We start from the raw sequence: 19,927 nt of genomic DNA, 5'->3' as shown, positions 1-19,927 counted from the left end.
ACCCTTTTTACCCATTTTTAATGGGTTCAGGGTATAACAAATTATGAAAAAATAAAAAATAAGCATAAATAAGAAACTGTATGAGACAATTTTCCCTTGCCTCTAAAAGTAGATTGTATATCTTAGGTTGCCGTGTAGCCTTAAAAATGGCTCATCGGTAATTAGAGAATTCACTTTCAATGTGATAAAATATATATTAAAGGCCCGATACATTATGGTGTATACGGACGATATTAATTTGGTTGCTCGCACCATTAAGGAATACCATGATATTTAAATCTTTAAATTATTAAATTAACAGCAGCACACTGCACAAACGAATAAAATATTTCCGATACAATGCTCGATCAGAAGGAATTTTATCGAAAGATGAACACTTTAAGACTATTCAGGATTACCCAGAACCATTATTGAAGAGAATATTTGCTTTTAACACTGAGATCCATCTTGATACGCCACCAGTGCTATCCATATTTAATCCCAACTTTGAAACTGAGATAGATAGACTAATAATATATTATATCCCTTACTGCTCCCGGAAGGCATTGGTAGCCGAGTCTTGCTACCACAGCTTTTAGCTTGGTAGGCTAGCCATAATCTATGCTATACGTCGATTTGGTTGTACCTTGGAACACACACATTACCAATTGCAATTCCCAAGTTCAAACTTTGGGTAAAAATGAATGAAAAAGGCAGAATGAATTGGTAAGGAACTCTTACTAGAAGTTGCGTCGTCTTGCTGCCGGTAAGTGTGCTAATGATCTAAATAGAAAATACTGGTTACCCTTACCCTAGTCCTGTATTCTACATTCCCTTTGATACACTTTATATTGAACTTTTGGGCCCACTGACCATTTGAGCCCAATGTCCACTATTATTTGAAAACGGAAGCATTTATTATTAATCATCGATGCATTTACTATATTCGTTAAATTGTACTCGGTTTATTCTACTGATACTAGAGAAGTAAATGTCTCATTGGAGATATACTTTAAATATTATAGCCGCCCCGATCTGACAGAGTTCCGTGCTTTACAACGTATCAATTTGTTATCATTTTCTTGAAGCCGAAATATTGAGCTTGTTAAAGTGGCAGTTGCAACATCTTCAGAATATAAACAGTGTCTGTAACGCAAACTTTCAAAAGTCAGCAGCGTCAATATTAAAAATTTTAAAACAAGCTGTAAATAAGTAATTGGTAATTAAGTCAAGTTGGGCACTCTAATAACGAAGACAGCGCGAGGTGACGCCGACTTGTAAAGTATAGAAACAAGAAGAAATTACAATTAATTACAATTACAATTTTTAATTAATATTTATTGTATTGAATCAAAAATAGCATACATTTTTATTACAACACACAGTTGGTTTAGGTGATATTTCGCCAAGCATGGTTGTTTTTTCAGGCTTTATCGTGGACAAAAGTCAAAGGCAGCGTTTTTTGAATAAGGCTGCATCGTCACGTAGGTAGTCGGGGGACTCTCTTCTATGTCGTGGTTGGAGGAGGTCCTTGAATGATCTTCTCCTTAGCGTCCTGACTACACACCTCCCAGCGAGGTCTCTTGCTGCACGGTTGCAGTGTCGCTGCAAGAGTTCGTTGTACCAGTTGTCGAATGCTCCGACTTGGCTGTCTATGGTCTCCATTTTCAGGTCTCTTTGCAAGGTAGAATTGCTGACTGGTACAGCACCGGTCATTCGGCGTAAGGTTAAGTTTTGTAGTGTCTAAATCCGTCTTCGATTTGTCCGAGATGGAACCCCCAAAACCTGAATACCGTATCTCCAAGTTGGCGCCACCACGACATTGTACGCTGCCAATGGGCTGTTGGGGTTTAGTAGCCAGTTGGCCTTGGCCATCTTATAGAGGCACTGCTTGAGAAGGTCATCGATGTGCGCCCGACGGCTAAGCCTCTTATCCAGTACAATCTAAGATACATGGCGCTTCTGCCAGGGTGAAGGGGGCTGCCATCTATCCAGACTGCTGGAGCCTTGCCACGCCTCAGTGTGTAGTTGACCGCCTGGCACTTCGAGGCATTGAGCTTGATGTTCCACCTGCGTGCCCAGCTCTAAAGCAAGTGGATGTATTCCTGGGCCACGCAGTGGCTTCGTACTCGCAGTGGGTGGATTAAAATATTGCCACGTCATTGGCAAATGTGGCCATCAGGTGTTTGCCTGGGGTGGCTAACTTATGTTGGTCATCCGGAGTGGGGATGTCTGCCGTGTACAAATTGAAGAGAAATGGGCCCAGTACGCTGCCTTGAGGGACAACCCGCTTTTGTCATGCGAACAGGAGAGATTGCTGCCCTAACTTTGACTTCGAACTTTCGCTCCGTTAGATACGAGCGCAGAAGCAGAAAGAAGGGGCCGGGGCCATCAATCCAGACTCGGGCAAAGGCCTTCTTAACGTCTACAAAGACTCCATAGCAGTAGTCTTCGTTGTCGTAAGCCTTAAGAATATGGCTAATCACTCTGTGAACCTGTTCAACAGCGCCATGCCCTCCCCTGAACCCAAATTGGTGATCAGGAAGGATGCCCATGTGATCCATAGGCTTTGCAAGTCGGACGACAATCAGTCTTTCCCAGACCTTCGACAAAAAAGGCAGGGGACTGATCGGCCGATATGACTCAGGGTCATATTCCGGCTTGCCCGACTTATCGATCATAGGGATCCTCGCTAACTTCCACTGGGCAGGGAAGTGTTGCGTCCTTAATATGGTGTTGAAGATCAACTTTATAAAAAGGAGCTCGCGCATTGGTAGGGCCTTCAGAGTGGTGTGGCATATTCCATCATGGCCCGGTGTTTAAGCTCTGGGAAGGCTTTTGACGACGTTGATCACCCCCTCCACGCGGATGGGTCCGATTGGTGGTGACATCTGAAGCGGAGTCTCCAATGCTCGGGTAGTCTCATCGAGCTCTTCTTGGGAGGCCAGATCGAAAGGTGTAAACCGTTCCTCGAGATGGTTGGCGAAGGTATCAGCTTCTTCACCTGTAAGGCAGTATTTTCCATTGTGGCGAAGAAGGGGAACGGTTCTGCAGGGTTGGCTCTTTAGGTTTTTAGTTGCTCGGTGTCGTCTGGAACCTGCGTCTGCAGCGCCTCTTGATCCTGAGCAGGTTGGCTATGTCTGCAGGCAGCCCGTTGCCAGCACTACCCAACCGCCTGGATACTGGTGGGGAAGTGGCTTTGCGTTGAGCAGCTCAATGGCGTCCTCTACATCCCGCCCAGAGCAGATTTCGGTGTTGAGGTGAATACTTTCACTCATCTGTCTCTGGAAGACACCGAGATCTGCGATCAGCCTCGGTATTGCGCTTACCACCCTGGCCCAGCTCTCCAGGGTAACTATATCAGGGCCAGGTGGTCGCTCGGGAGATCCCAATCGTCAGCGATTGAAAGGAGCTGGTCAGGGATCCCCTGGTAGATGGCGAAGTCTATGCAAGACGGAGTGCCTCTGCTGCCCTACGAGGAGAACCTGTGGCATGTACCTCCGCTTGACGATGCGCTAGGCTGCAAGCTAGTTGAATTGCGTGCATTGGTATTATTTGCGCCCCACAGCCAGTGATGTGCATTCCAGTCGCCTCCCACCAAATATCTGCTTTTAGCCGAGTTGAGTATGACGTTGAAGTCATCAGTCGACGTCTGCTCATTTGGCCTGCAATAGACTGCTCCAAAGTCCACGTTACCAGCACCAGTAGAGACTTTCACAGTCGAATATTGGTATTGGAAGTAAACCAAGTTACTCCGGACGAGGACAGCGCAGCCGCCACTAGCTGAGCGATTTTGAGTCCAGTGACCCTGTACATGCCTCGAAGCCAAAGATTCTGGGGAAAGTAGGACCGTTGGTTCTAGTTTCTTACAGCAGAATTATTGCGATGGCTTGTTTTTGTACTGGGGCCTCCAGCTCTAGAACTTTACCTGAAATGGCAATGGCATTCAAGATAAGCATCTTCAGTGGTGTGTTCATTTGAGTAGCAACGCGTTAAAGGGTAAGGATTTGCTGTTGCATACCCAAAACCTGCTGTTGCATTTCTGCCATCCTCTCGATAGCTCGGCTCATGTCCTTGATGGCAGAGGAAAGTCCTTCCCCGTTTCCAGATGTCTGATGTTGCGCAGTCAGTTCATTATAAAACATGCATACAGCTTGTAAGGTCGCTGTTGCCTTATGAGCTATTTTGTATCTTTGGTTACATACAAGAACCGGGTTTGTACCTGACTAAATCCTGAAAAATGTCTCAGAGGAACCATCATCAATGTCATCAAAGATAAGCAGCGATTCAGAGCCTTTCCTCACAGAGGATAACCTGGAAATATGTGTAACACAACGCAAGAGCTGTCACCAGCAATTCTCGGCCTGTAACAGGGTACAACAAGTGCAGCACGGTGTCATCTTTGCCAACAAAGTAGCGTACGAGTTTGGAAGAGCCGTCTCAGCTTCCCCCGTAACCGGAACAGAGCCTTTGTGTGGCTTACCCTGTGCCTAATCCCTGTTGTTTTATTGTGCTATTGAATATTTGTATATTCAAACTCGAGTCCCATATAGTCTTATTGGACTAATATTGTGGCCTTCATTGGTGGGTATTTCCAATTGATTTATTTATATGATTTATAGATATGGGACGGAGGATACTTGATACAATATACTATTTTAGAAGCCACATGTAAAATTTGATGACTAGCTCTTAAAACCTAAGAGACGTGCTCAGAAAACAGGATTTCGATGACGACTTTTTTCGATTACGTGGAAACGGAGCAAATTATCGATAACTTGAAACAAACTCCTACTGCGTGGATTAGAATTTATACATTGAGGGGCCTGCATCTTACATTTAAAAAAGTTTCTTTATTCCCGATTTTAAGATTGAAATCTCTCGTCGACAGAACAAACTGCTTATTATCGGCTTAGACCGTACACTTACAGTAAAATTTAGATTATTAGGGAAAAAAACTGGATTGAAATAACAGAACCGACATACAATACAATAGCATTTGCAATTTAAGTAATATAAATAAATAAAAACGCACGCATATGAATGGGGGTGAGCGTTTTGATCTAACTGCCACCGATCTTAATGAAATGTGCCTATATTCGGAAAAAGGGAACATCCATCATATTCTGGCTATTGATACACTTACAAACCTGCGTATACTATGCTAAACAACTATATAAAAACGTTCTGTGCAGGCTATAGAAGGAGCTACGTTCAAATCCAGACTCTAGGTCTAATAGGTTCTGAGATCGACGCGTCCATATATATATATAGACAGATCGGATAGACGCAGATGGTGTTGATGCTGAGCAGGAATTTATGTACTTTATGGGGTCGGTGACGGCTACTTCTGTTCGTTACACCACGTATTTTGGGGGTAATCAGTCGTAGGTGCTTATGAAATCTGTAAGCCATATAGAGGTAGAGAAGCGCACTACTATCAAAAAAGGGGCGGCAAGTGCATTGTTTGTATCACATACTACGACACTTAGTTGTGACGCAATAATTACTAAGCTAGACTGCACCTATTCCGATAAAAACGACCTGGTAACGCAAGAAGAGCGGCATTAAACTTACGCGACAGCAGTATTAATTACGGGAACGTGTTAGAACCGCTGCGGTACCACATTTGTGACAACGTGAACTTATATCGATGATATATAAGTCCCCGATGTGGTAAGGGAGGAGTTTAATGAAATGATACGAAAGAGAATTAAGGCGTTTTTGACCTCTAACGAGGCGCTGCCCTTTAATACCTCAATCATCACAATACGTACCGAAGATAATAATCTGGTATACTCCAAATAACAACCGTATCCTATGGCCGTAGCAGATTTCGTAAACAACGAGATCAAACAATTGGTAAAGATGGCGAATCTGGGAAAGGCAAAGTTTTTTACTACATTGGACCTGAAATCTGGATATAACCAAAGTTATCTTCTAGAGCAAGCCCGTGAGAAAAAATCGTTTTCTGTAAATAACGGGAAGTACGAATTCAATCGGTTGCCTTTCGGTTTTGAAAAATGCGGGAAGCCCTTTCCAAAAGGCAATCGACGACGTCTTACGGGGACAAATAGGCAAAAAATTATATGTCTATGTTGATGACGTAATAATATTCTCTGAGAATGAAGCCGACCATGTCCTGGAACAGTAAGCCCTAGAAACCAATATATTTATTTATTTATTTTATTTATAAATTTGTTTATTTATTTATTTTTTAATGGTCGACAAATTAAGTTTCAACCTAAGTATATAATACATTAGATAGCAGAATTTAAAACTAAAAATGTTTTAATACAAGAACCTACTTTTCGACCGATTGTTCCTATGACAGCTCTATGATATTGTGGTCCGATCCAGCTGGTTTTGACATATGCGTGCAACAGAGAAAGGGACTTCTGCAAAGTTTTATAAAGATAGCTTTAAAACTGAGAGACTAGTTCGCTTAGAAATAGACGGACAGACGAACATGGCTATAGCGGCTTGGCTATTGATACTGATCAAGAATATATATACCTTATGGGGTCGGAGATGCCCCTTCTATGCGTTACACATTTCACGACAAAATTATAATACCCTTTGCAAGGGTATAACCCTTTGCAAGGGTATATAGCTCAACACTAATAGGACTTAAAATTAAAAAACCAAAATAATATACAAAAAACAGTACTAATCACCCACTGTATGAAAAGTAACCGCATACCAAATTCGGATGCGAAAATAATTCTACGACAATCACAACACTACAACAAAAGACTTACATTAGAAATGTTACACATAATAAACACACCAAGCAACAAACGACTAAACTACAAAACGGACACCGAAAATTGAGCTCACCTGTATTGAACGGACAAAAGTTTTTTATTTTTGTGTTAGTGCCCTGAAGACGGTTGCCGATGTGCAGCCGAAATATATCGTTAGAAATACATTAAAACAAAATTGATTTATCTAAATTTTTTATTTTAAAAAATTGCACTCAGGCCCTACAGCCAGTCAACTAAATATTTATATTGTGTTAGAATGTATATAAGTTAGTAAGGAGGGAGAAACAAAGGTATGAAAAAAGAAAAAACTTTGAAATAGGCTATAGAATGTAAAGTTGATGGGAAATCACCGTATAGCTATAAATGGTCAGGGAGTTTCCGAAGATATCTTGACAGCAACAATATTATTTTAGGAGTAGAGAGAAATCTATGGAGAAAACGTGGCATAATCTATTGTAATCATTACATAACGCACAGGAACAGAGAATTGAAGACGCTCTAACAGAAAAGGAGAATCAATGTCACCCACAATTACTTTTTGTAGGATGACAACGCCGAGGATTGTCCTACGGTTGGCTTACGAGGAAAGCTGTATAATAATTTGTCTTACGAAAGAATCGTTAAACTCTGTAGACCTGCGTTAAATGAAACAACGGACACCTTTGGCCTCATAACCAATGGTAACGACTTGGAGATTGAAGCAGAGCTTAGAATTAAAAAGAGTCCCTAGGGCCTTAACTGTTAATACATGTTACAAAGGATTATTATCGAATGTATGGCTAACACGATAAGTCCTAGTAGGATTAAAGATCCTTAACATACACTTTGAATAATTTAGATGAAATTGATTGGCCGAACAACAAATTTGCAAAGAATTTAAATCATCTTGTAGATAAGAATAATGTAAAGATTAAGTGTACGTAAGCATAAGTTTCACTTAATTTGCGTACATTGTGAAAATACATCATCATGTGATATCACAGATGGGAGATCATATATAAAGATTACGGTGTAAAGGTCCAAGATAACTACCTTGAGGTACACCTGAAATAACATGAACCTGCTTCGAGCTAGTCAACCTCAGCATGTGTCTTTGGGTCACTTCATATAAAAAGAGATCCAAAGCAAAATAGAAGTAGGGAAACCTTAACGGTCAAGTTTTAACATGAAAAGGTTTTGATGCACTGAGTCAAATGCCATACTGAAGTCGGTGTATATGATATCAATTTGGTTCTGGAAAGGAAAGCATCATTTATGAATGAAATAAATTCATGAAGATATGGGAAAGTGGAGACATCCGCTTTGCAGAAATATAATAGCAATAATTCTGTAATTTGTCATATCAGACAAAAGATACAACACAGAAGATTCAAGGATAGATTAAAAAGATTTAGCAATAGTTGAAGAAGGGAAGCACTACAACTCTTGTGTACATCAGCCGCCCGAGAATAAGAAGATTTTAAAGTGTTTATAGCTGAGAGGAATGGGAAATAATAGGATCAATTGTAGAACTAGAGGAAGTAATAGTATAAGGGTAAAACATGTTATTAGGGTGACGAGTTCCTCTTCTCTTGATTGAAAAAAAAACTGCAGAGGTTATCCATCCCGGGAGAAAAAAAATAAAAAAAAATTGCAGAGTTGAAATTGCTATTTGCAACGATCTAGATAATTTCCGTAGCCTTGAGAATTCATAAAAAATAAGTTTGACTTGGTTATGGAGTATTTAGCCAAGTCAGCAGTCAACCAAGACTTATTGAACTTTATAATAGTAATCTCTGGATTACTTAGAAGAAGCAGAAGATGGGATTGAATTGGGAATACATTCATCTAAAATTAAGGGTATTAAAAAAAATAAATTTAGAGCAGTATTCATTTCAACCGCATTATATAAGACAAACCAATCAGTTGCACGAACAAGTTGTTTAGCAAGGAATAGTTTCCTTCGCGAAAGCAACATCGAGGCTTGTTGGTCTCTTATCAGTAATAGAATTACAATTGACCATTGCAACCTGCAAGGTAGGATTATATGCATCCACAGGAAATCATTTCTATGCTCAATGAAATTTTTCGGAACCTCATAATCAGATACGGTTGAATTTGTACGCTTTGAAATAAAGCCTGCGACATTCTGATAAAGAATAGTGACTAGGTCGGAAAGCGAATCTAGTTTTTTGTTTCTGTAATAATAGGACCTTGTATCGAAGGGAACTGAAGGGTGAAGGAAAGGCTGGTTTCGTTATTTTTAAACACGTGAACAATCATATAAGGGTCCAAAATTTAGGATGATTGGAAAATGATGCTATTTCACAAGGAGTGGAGAAATTAAACTTAGTTATAGACACGCTAGCAGAAGGTTTGCTAGCAATATAAGTAGCCAATGAATCTCAAGTAGTGTCTGAAGAATGCCAGGTCACAAAAACTTGTTAACGAGGGTCAACAACAGTCATAAAAGCTGCTGATGGGTCTGAAAATAAAACAAGAATGTGTAGAGCTAAAGAGGCACCGTGATTGCTGGTTAGATTGCGCGCAGGTCTTCCTGCCAGAAACGGACAGTGCTGGAGCAGTTTAAGGTAGGGTCTGCAGGGATTACTCCAGGGGATACCATAAGGGGTGATATTCATACAATCGTTTGGAGAAGGCGATAACGGCAACATTGAAAATAAATTCAAGTTGCTAAACAAAAGTGGCGAGAGTGTTTGGGGAGATATGGAGGCCAAATTCGAAAATAACCGGTGATTAGTCAAAGTTACTCGCGATCTGCTTAGCTACATTGCTTAATTTGGAAAAAATGATTTCTCACAGAATTATACATTCTGGACAAATTAACTTGCTTGTCGATGCATACTGGGTATGACCAAGATAAGCCGCCGCAGCCCTTCTTGGCAATGCCACACTAAGAAGAACCCGGGACTGATTCCGCGGTTGATAAATGCATTAATTAATAATCTTACGCTGCCTAGCAGGTAGCACTTCGCACAAGTAATACATTAAAAAAACACAAAAGATGCAGAATTTACAAATAAAGCGCGTTAGAAGCGCAAAAATATATAATTCTATCAACTGTGATTTGGATATTATCAACGATATCAATGCCGTGCCCAGGAAATCCAGGCTTCTGGATACAAACGATTTCAAACGTGTTCTACATTTTCGTCTAATAGCTTTCGCATATGCGATTGGGGAAATAGTTTGCTAGGCTAAATGCCTGAGAACACAATTTTCTATTAGCATCACCGACCGATGGAGGTGTGACGCTATTAGAGACTACATCTAAGAAGAAAGGTGTAAGTAGGAAAAAAGTGTTCTTAAGTCAAATTAAAAATAATCTTAATTTGCTATATTATTAAAGAAAATACCATAAATAGGAGAAAAGAAAGTAAGAAGATTGTTAATAAAGTAAAGAATTGTATGCTAGATATATAGAGTGTTAAGTAGATAAGATAAAGAGATAGTATTGGGGAAGTAATGGGAAAATGGGGGAAAATTTACAGCCTGTCCAGCAAGCTATGCCCCTGCTCATAGCTGGGAATGGTCAGTGACTTCCCGAAGGTATCCTGAAAGCAGCGATTTTATTAGGGGTAGAGAAAGTTCGGTAGAGAAAACGTGATGCAAACTATTGTAATTTTTACATAGCACGCGAAAAGGATTGTGCATAGCGTAGTCTGTTGTGCACGTCGATAGGAATAAGGGGCGATAAGTTCTGGTTGGTCTAGCCGGAACAGAGAGTTGACGACGCCCTAGCAGAAAAGGAGAATCTATATCGCCAACAACCAACTTATGTAGGAAGACAACACCGAGAATTTTCCAACGGTTGGTTAACGACGGAAGATTAAGAAGAAGCAGCCTGCTGGAATAGGATGGCAACCGAAGATTAGGGTCCCAATTTAAACCTCGTAAGGCAAAAAGCAGAAATTGCTTCTGAACAGATTCAATACGATTCTGGCTATTGTTATACTGCGGAGACCAGATGAAAGAGCAATATTAAAGGATAGGGCGAACAAGAGGGATGTTCAGAAGTCTCGTTATAAAAGGATCGTTAAACTTTTTAGACCATCGTTTAATGAATCCAAGTACACCTTTTGCCTCATTAACGATGGTATGTATGTGAAGATTGAAGCAGAGTAGAATCAAAAAGAACGCCTAGATCCTCAACTGTTAGTATACGTTGCAATGGATTATTGTCGATTGTATAACTGACAAGATAAGGTGTAGTACGATTACACTTTGAACAATTCAGATGCAATTGATTGGCCAAACACCAAAGTTGCATAGCGTTCAAATCGTCTTGAAGACGTGAATGATGTAGGGGATTAGTGTATGATAAAATAAGTTTCACGTCGTCCGCGGGCATGTGATATAACTGAGGGGAGATCATTTTTAAAAAGACTAAAGAGTAAAGGTCCAAGATGACTACCTTGAGGAACACCAGAAGTAACGTGAACCTGTTTAGAGGAAGTCATCCTCAGCATTACTCTTTGGGTCCTACCATTAAAATAGAACTAATCCAAAGCAAAAGAGACGGATGGAAACCTATTCGGTCAAGTTTAAAAAGTTGACCGATTTTTTACGAGTCCATGTCGAACAGGGGAAACAGCTGATTTGCAGAAATGCTGCAAATTCGAAGTGATTATTATAGGAGGTGGTATAAATCTAGAGGAAGTAATAGGATAAGGGTAAGAATTATTATTAGGACGGACTGAAGAGTAAGCTGATTGGAAAAAATTAGCAAAGAGGTTAGCAGAATCAGAGTCTTTGCTAGCTTTATCCATCCCGAGAGAAAAAGAAGATGGCAAACTTGAAGATTTACGCTTCAAGTTTACAAAATTGTAAAACTGTCTCGGATTTAGGAAAAAATTTCCTTTTTCAACGAGTTAGATAGTTCTCATAGCATTGAGAATTCAGAAGAAAGAAATTCGACTTGGCTATGGAATATTTAGCCAAGTCTGTACACGAACCAGACTTATTAAACTTTTCAAAATATTTAGATTTTATATTTGTATACCCTTGCAGAGGGTATTATAATTTTGTCGTGAAATGTGTAACGCATAGAAGGAGACATCTCCGACCCCATAAAGTATATATATTCTTGATCAGTATCAACAGCCGAGTTGATATAGCCATGTCCGTCTGTCCGTCTGTCTGTTTCTATGCGAACTAGTCTCTCAGTTTTAAAGCTATCTTTATGAAACTTTGCGGAATTCCCTCTTTCTGTTGCACGCAGTTCATATGTCAAAACCAGCTCGATCGGACCACTATATCATATAGCTGCCATAGGAACGTTTGGTCGAAAAGTAGGTTCTTGTATGAAAAACATTTTTGTTTATAAAGTTATCTTTACTAAACTTGGTAGTTATTAGTTTTACTAAGCTACCCCATATATATGCAAAATTCTATTAAGATCGGGCAACTATATCATATAGCTGCCATAGGAACGATCGGTCGAAAATTAAGTTTTTGTTTGGAAAATTTTTATGTGTTTCAAGATATCTTGACCAAACTCGGTATTTATTAGTTTTACTACGCTTCCCATATATATGCAAAATCCTATTAAGATCGGACAACTATATCATATAGCTGCCATAGAAACGATCGGTCGAAAATTATGCTGTTGTATGGAATTTTTTTTGTTTTTCAAGATATCTTGACCAAACTCGGCATTTATTAGTTTTACTATGCTCCCTCCACTTATGCAAAATCTTATTCACATCGGGCTACTATATCATATAGCTGCCATAGGAACGATCGGTCGAAAATTAAGTTGTTGTATGGAAACCTGTTTTGTTTTTCAAGATATCTTAACCATACTCGCCATTAACTATTTTCCCTGTGCTTCTTAGATACGGGCAAAGCACTATGAGCATTTTGAAAAGGTTGGGTCTGCAAGGGTATTAAATCTTCGGCGTGCCGAAGATAGCACTTCTTTCTCGTTTATATTTGGTAATCTGTAAGTAAACCAAGGTGGCTTTGAAGAAGTAGTGGAAGAAATTGACTTGGGAATACACATATCTAAGAGGGAGTTTAGGGTGTTATAAATAATTTAATAGCAGTATTCATGTCAACCGAGTCATATAAGAAAGACCAATCGGTTGCATAAATAAGCTGATTCAGCAATGAATAATTTCCTTTGCGAAAGCAACGGCGGGGCTTATTGGCTGATGAGCACGAAATGAGAGGATTACAACTGAACATTGCAACCTCTAAAGTAGGATGATATACATCCTCAGGAACAGATAAAGGAGGGGACCTAGACACATTAGAAATAAGGTAGTCGTTAACAAATACAAGATCAAGTGTTCTATTCAAATGATTAGAAATTGAATTGATTTGAAACAACGAAAGGTCAAGCATGCAATCTATAAAGTCTTGCTGTGCTCAGGGCCCTAGATAATTTTCGGCAGTGAAAAGTGACCAAGAGATGTTCGGCAAATTAAAATCACCCAACACAATTAATATGTCATTATCACGCACGTGTGAAGAAACTTCTTTAATACAAGAAATATGTTTCATATTAACTTGAATATCAGAAGAAGGAGGAACATAAGAGCATGTAATATAAATATTCTGTGTAGGAAAAGACGCCTTGACTGAGACAATCTCAGCGTCAGTAGGCGTACTAAAACAGAAAAGTTCTGACTGGAGAGTGGCTTTAACGGCAATTAATACCCCACCACCTCGAGTCGGGCGATCATTTCTATGCAAGATAAAATTATTCGAAAAATCCTCAATATCAGATATGGTTGAATTTTACAATGTTTCTGAAAATGCGATTATATCCGAATCGAAGGAAGTGCTGGCCATGAAAATATTTTTATGTTTGGAAATGAGACCTCTGACATTCTAATAATGAATAGAGACTTGGTCAGAAGAAGAAGTTAGTTTTTTGGGGCAGAAATGGTACCCTGTATCGAAGGGACTGGAAGGGTGACAGGCTGGTTACGCTTTTTTGGCTTGAACTCGTGAACAATCATGTGTGGTGGCCAAAATTTGTGATCACAAATTATTGGGAACATATCATGTGAAACATTTATTTTGAATGATGATATTTCATGAGGAGTGGAGAAATTAAATTTGGTAATTGACACGCTAGCAGAAGATTTGCTAGCAATATAGGTTGCCAATGACTCACAAGTGGTGTCAGACGAAAGTCGAGAACACACGAAAACTTGTCTACGAGGGGCAACAACAGTTAAAGTAGGAGCTGATGGGGCTGCAGGAAAAACAGGATTTGGTGGGGCCAAAGAGGCACCATGATCGTTTTTAACAATCTGGGCAAGATTACGCGCTGAAACAGCATATCCTTACCCTTTTAACAGCGTTAACCGCTATCCAAATGAACACACCACTAAAGGTGCTAATCTGGAATGTCAATGGCATTTCAGGTAAAGTTCTAGATCTAGAGGCCCTAGTACGTGTTTACTAATATTCTACTGTGATAGTCTCCATTGATGCTGGTAACGTAGACTTTGAATCAGTCTATTGCAGGCCAAATGAGGAGACGTCGACTGATGACTTCAACTTCATACTCAACTCAGAATAATACCTTCTACTATATATTGGGAAGGTGCCCTATATCTTAAATCATTTTGGGTTTTATTACGTTCTTGCGATTTTTGCATTTTTGCACTTGCTTCATTTTTAATGTTATTTAATTTAAGAAGTTCGTCGAAACTATTTTCACGCTGATGAAAGTTGCTAAGCTACAGTAAAAGCATATAAGATGTAAATAAAAGTTTTTAATCCCAAAAAAAAAGAAACAATCTCCAAGGTATTTTTTCAGCTCGTCTACTAAAGGCCCACGCTGATCACAGCCGAATAGGAATAGTTTCGAATTATGAATGCAAACTCAACATGGTTTGTCAACTTATATCAGTCAGATTAATTCAGTGGTTCAGATAAGTCAGAACGCACTCAGAACCCAGTCAGTAACACGGTAAACACGTTCAACCTGCTCGTACGTTGTAAAACAATGCGTTCGCGCGGCTAGTTTATTGAAGGTATTTCTCCAATGAGACATTTACTTCTTTAGTACCAGTAGAATAAACCGTGTATAATTTAACGAATATAGTAAACGCATCGATAATCTCTATATATAAAACTGTTTGTCCTGACTGACTGATTGGTGATCAACGCACAGCACAAGCCGTAAGAGCTAGGAAACTGAAATTTTCACTGTAGTTACTTTATGTGGTGTAGGTGCACGTTAAGCGGGGTTTCGGGATTTTCCACCCGCAAAAATCGGAAAATTGGAAAAATCGGGAAAAACGAACTTATTTTCAAAGATCTTTGTTCAAATTCATTTGAGGGGTGTTTTACACTTTTAGGAAAATCAATTCCTCCTTGGAGGAAATGGAGGTCAAAGATTTGGTGGGTGACGTTTCGCGCTCAAATTCGTTTCCAAAGATCTATAAGAAAAATCATTTGAGACGTGTTTCACACTTTTCACAGAAACCAGGGAAATTTCACCCGTAACAGTGTAAATTGGCGGAAAACGTTTGTATGAAAGTTGTTTGGTAACCGATCAGTTTCAAAGCTTTTTGAGAACAGTTCTTTTATAGCATACGTGCCACGAGCAAGGCCTGGTTGTACCCGCTAGTTAATAATCAATACTTTCGTTTTGAAATAATAGTGGACATTGGGCCTAAATGGTCAGTGGACCCAAAAGTTCAATATGAAGTGTATCAAAGGGAATTTAGGGTAAGGGTAACCAGTATTTTCTTTTTAGATCATTAGCACACCTTTCGGCAGCAAGACGACCCAACTCCTAGTAAGAATTACTTACCAAATTATTCTGCATACGATCGGGTGCATACTGACACAACTTTTCCTCACCGGGAGGTGAGGTAATATTATATTTCTCTAATTTCTCATGCATTATAGATACATCCGAATCGTTCATTTGTTCGGTCTGTAATAATACGTCGATATCTTGTGGAGTAGCTCCCACTATTCCAACCACAGTTTCTTTTGTTCTTTTATTATTTTATTACGGGCTATAATATCAGCATTGTTCAAGTCTACCAGATTAGAAGGACTCTGCTCGGAATAATTCAGCACCTTACTTCTCGAAAGGACATAACACAGGCTCACAGGTTTAGGTTCTCCGTTTAATGAGCATGGGGTATTACATACTAGTCGATGGTGCCCTTAGTGTCCTTTCTCAGTTTGCCTACTTAGTTAAAGATTTTTTACTCAAGGTTTAAACTGGGGAATTGCAATCGGTAATGTGTGTGTCTTCTGGATGCCCACCAAATCGAGGTATAGCATAGATTATGGCTAGCGTATCAAGCAAAAATCTGTGGTAACGAGACTCGGCTACCTTCCGGGAGCAGTAAGGGATATAATATATTATTAGTCTACCTAACTCAGTTTCAAAGTTTCAAAGCTCATCGCTCGATAAAATTTCTTCTGCTGCAAAGTGCCGTTGTTTTAGAAGATAATATAAAAATGTAAATATCATGGTATTCCTTAATGGTGTGAGCAGCCAAATTAATATCATCCGTATAGACCATATGGATCGGGACCACCCTACCATATATATTTTAACACATTAAAAGTGAATTCTCTAATTAACGATGGGCCGTTTTTAAGGCTACACAGCAACCTAAGATATACAATCCTCTATTAGAGGCAAGGGAAAATTGTCTCATATAGTTTCTTATTTTTCCATCCATTAATGCATATTTTTTTATACCCTGAACCCATTACAAATGGATAAAAAGGGTATAATGTATTTGTACTAATGTATGTTACATGCAGAGAGAAGCATCTCCGACCCCATAAAGTCTGTATATTCTGCCCGTCTGTCAGTCCGTCCGTCCGCATGTAGGAACGCAATACGAGTGCGAGTTGGCTTCCCTTAATCGATGACTTGCCCCGTTTCCAAGCAATCGATAAAAATTGATATCGAAATTCTTGATCAGCATCAACAGCCGAGTCGATCCAGCCTTGTCCGTCTGTCTGTCTGTCCGTCCGTCCGTCCGTCTGTCTGTATGTATGAACGCAAGGATCTCAGAACTTATAAGAGCTAGAGACTTGAAATTTTAGCTGTAGGTTCTCCTAGTCCCCGCGCAGATCGAATTTATTTCCGATATTCGATAACTTGCCCTGTTTCCAAGTAATCGATAAAAATCGATATAGGATTCCTGTTTTTTCTCAGCAATTTTTGTAAATAAGAGCTAGAGTCACCAAACTTGACATGTAGCTTCTAGAATAGTATATATATATATATATCAAGTATATTAATTTTAAGCCTATCACCACCTCCCCGCTACTACCTCATAGCAATAAATCGAGTAAATAAACCAATTTATGCCCAAAATGTAGGCCACAATTTAAATAAAATTTACTCTTTGATAATACTCGAATATTCTCTAGTACAATATGTACTGTAGAATATTTCATCAAGATAGGCTAAGAAGCACGAAAGAAAAAATGTTTTGGCAGCCTACGTGTTTACGGCAGCAAGCGCAAATTGCAAGAATTTCTGTATACATGTACACACACGCATTCATGCGCATTCATTCTTGAAATTTTATCAAAAGCATTGCAATTATCGTTTTCTGTATGTTATTTTAGATGGTTCTGTTCTCATTAAGAGTTAAGTATTGGTGTGGCTGTTGGATAGAGGCGGCGGCGAGTAGTGTGGTCTGTAGCGAGTTCGTACCTTACCGAGGGAACTATTTTTTTTTTTGTTTGGTGTGACTGTTGGTCGGAGGCGGCGGAAAGTTAGTTGCGAGTTCGAACCCTGCCAAGGAAACTTTTTTTTTTAATGTATCTTTATTACTACTAAAGCAAACGAGCGCGTAGCGCGAGCTGTATTTGGTGTTGTTACATTCTTGTTATATTCTAGAACCTTGGCAAACAGGGATGCATTACACGATTTCTGTACTAATGCTGCAATATCATTATATTTGTACTTTCTTCAACATTTTTGTTTATAACAAGCTTAAGTTTAAATATATTGAATACATCTCTCGCGAGCATCAACGGTGTTGGTAAAGTAAAGTCTTGAATAGCAAAAACTTCAGTTTCATAATATTTTTCTTGAAATAAACCTAAGCACTTTACCTTTCCATAAGTCATAATTGGGTTACTGCTCAGTCATTATTTGGGTATTTATTGCTAGATGTGATTTGGTCGCAAAGCTTACTGGGCTTCCGATGTCTAACCATTCAAAAATATTGTTATTTTCTGTGCTTCCTCCTTGACAAAGTAGTCATAGACTTACTTATTGGATGAATGATTTATCGCTTCCTTCATGAATGATTGGTACCCATGGCAGCGATTTTGCCAATTCAAAATAACTGAACCAGACAATCCTTGCTCAGATGCTCTATTTGAACTACGAAAGATGCCCGAAATATAAAAATTTTTTGCATTTGCATTTCGTTCAACGAGGTGCAATAACACAACGGAACGGCGCATCTGGAACGGTCTCAAAGTTCGTCAACTATGTACTTGACAACGTCTGCTTTCTCAAATTTTCTTGCTGAGCAATTTTTCGCATGACAATGAAATATCTTAAAAGTTATCCTCCTTTTCCAATCAAGCGACTTTGCAATCGTTTTCCAACCTCGTGAATGGTCATTGCAGGGCCTAATATATTGACTAGATCGCTTAGCTCCTTTTAGTTTGTCGCATTTTCGTGAACAGCATTGGAAATCGGTGGCCTTGAAATAAATGATATCCACACGGCAACGTGGATCGGGTGCCACAACTCCGTTTTTAATTTCGACAACACATGCCCTCAGCTCAACAAGATTTTTACGAGCAGTGTTCAATGTGATCTCATTCATTACTGTCGCTAATTCATCTAAATAAGGGACACTCGGCCAGAGGGCTCACTTTTCCAAAATGCAGCTTTGCAGGCTGCTCGTCGAATTGTCCTGCCTCGAAATTTTTAGCATTCAGATCCGCAACTCCTGACGTACTGGGCCACTCCCGATTTTACCAGAAAACGCAACTGGTATATCGACGCTTCGTTGCTCACAGGGACTTCTTACTATGCAAGCAGCCGCACAAGCTCTAATTTTGATGACTTGATATTGGCGTATAGCATTAATCAGCGAACTTTTGGGTAAACCCCACACCTGATCTTCTATATTTAAACTTTTTTTTCTTCTTTTTCTTATATGTCGCTGTCACCTCGTGCTCTCTTCCATTTTTAGAGTGCCCAACTTGATTTTATTACAAAATGCTTATTATATAGCTCATATTACTATTACGTTACAACACTAGATGTTGTGGCTGTTGGCTTTTGAAAGTTAATATTCGTTAATATTCATTGCTCACTTAATATATAAATACACATCGCTCATTTAATTGAAGACTATTATAAGTCAAAAAACGTTTTGATTTTAATGGTGCCATTCGTTGTAACATGATATTGTGTAAAAATTTCATACTCATATATTGTATACTTTTAAACATTTTCAATTTTTTCTTTTTTTCATTCTAGTCATTTGAAATCTCCAATACCTGGCTTACCTGATATTATAAAAAATGAAGTTGTAACAGCTGTGTTTAAGGACCCGAAGTATGATGAAAACTTCACCTTCCTAGCTAAAAGGCTTCCAAACGCTGTGGACCCTCCCCAAGTTATACACTCGGAAAATAACAAAAATGGACCAATTATCGGTATCGTCTGCATAATATAATATGTATTTTTATACCCTCATATAGGGTATTCTAATTGTGTGTAAAGGAAACATCTCGGACCCTATAAAGTGTATATATAAAACAGTTTGTTTTAACTGACTGATGGGTGATAAACGCACAGCCAACCCGTAAGAGTTAGGAAGCTGTAATTTTCAATTTAGTTACTTAATATGATGAAGGTACACACTAAGAAAAAATCGCGCAAAAAAAGTTCTATGAATTTTTTTTTCTGTCCGATCGTCTTCGAGATAAGTTTCAAAGATCTTCGTGAAAATTCATCTGATACGTTTTAAGTGATAATATTTGTTTTGATTATTTGCGTGGCTTGAATGCTGGTCAGCGAAGCAAATAGTGTATGCTTTGATATATTTACAGTTAGTTGTGAGGTGTGCGATAGATTTTCAAAAGTTTGACTGTCGATTCTGCTTATATTGACGACTTAGGTTTCGCTATTGATTAGTTTATTACAAGAAATAGAGTCCTTTTATATCTGAGCTTTGCAGCTGGCTGAGCTCACCCGTATT

The 19,927-nt window shown here is 39.1% G+C and overlaps 1 protein-coding gene across 1 annotated transcript in view; it reads left to right on the top strand.

Moving 5' to 3' along the window:
• Positions 1–19,927, top strand: part of Rat1 (5'-3' exoribonuclease 2 Rat1) — a 70,747-nt gene that overhangs the window by 43,913 nt on the left and 6,907 nt on the right. The window contains exon 7 of the mRNA XM_064700726.1: positions 19,204–19,382. Coding sequence (XP_064556796.1) covers positions 19,204–19,382 — 179 coding nt within the window. The remainder of the gene's footprint in view (positions 1–19,203; positions 19,383–19,927) is intronic.

Source organism: Drosophila montana, unplaced genomic scaffold, assembly GCF_035044405.1.
Source record: "Drosophila montana isolate Dmon_TW-CO22-7 unplaced genomic scaffold, ASM3504440v1 contig_1866_1, whole genome shotgun sequence".
Classification (NCBI taxonomy): Eukaryota; Metazoa; Arthropoda; class Insecta; order Diptera; family Drosophilidae; genus Drosophila; species Drosophila montana.
Note: the sequence above shows the minus strand (reverse complement) of the source record. Positions and strands in the feature narration are given on the sequence as shown.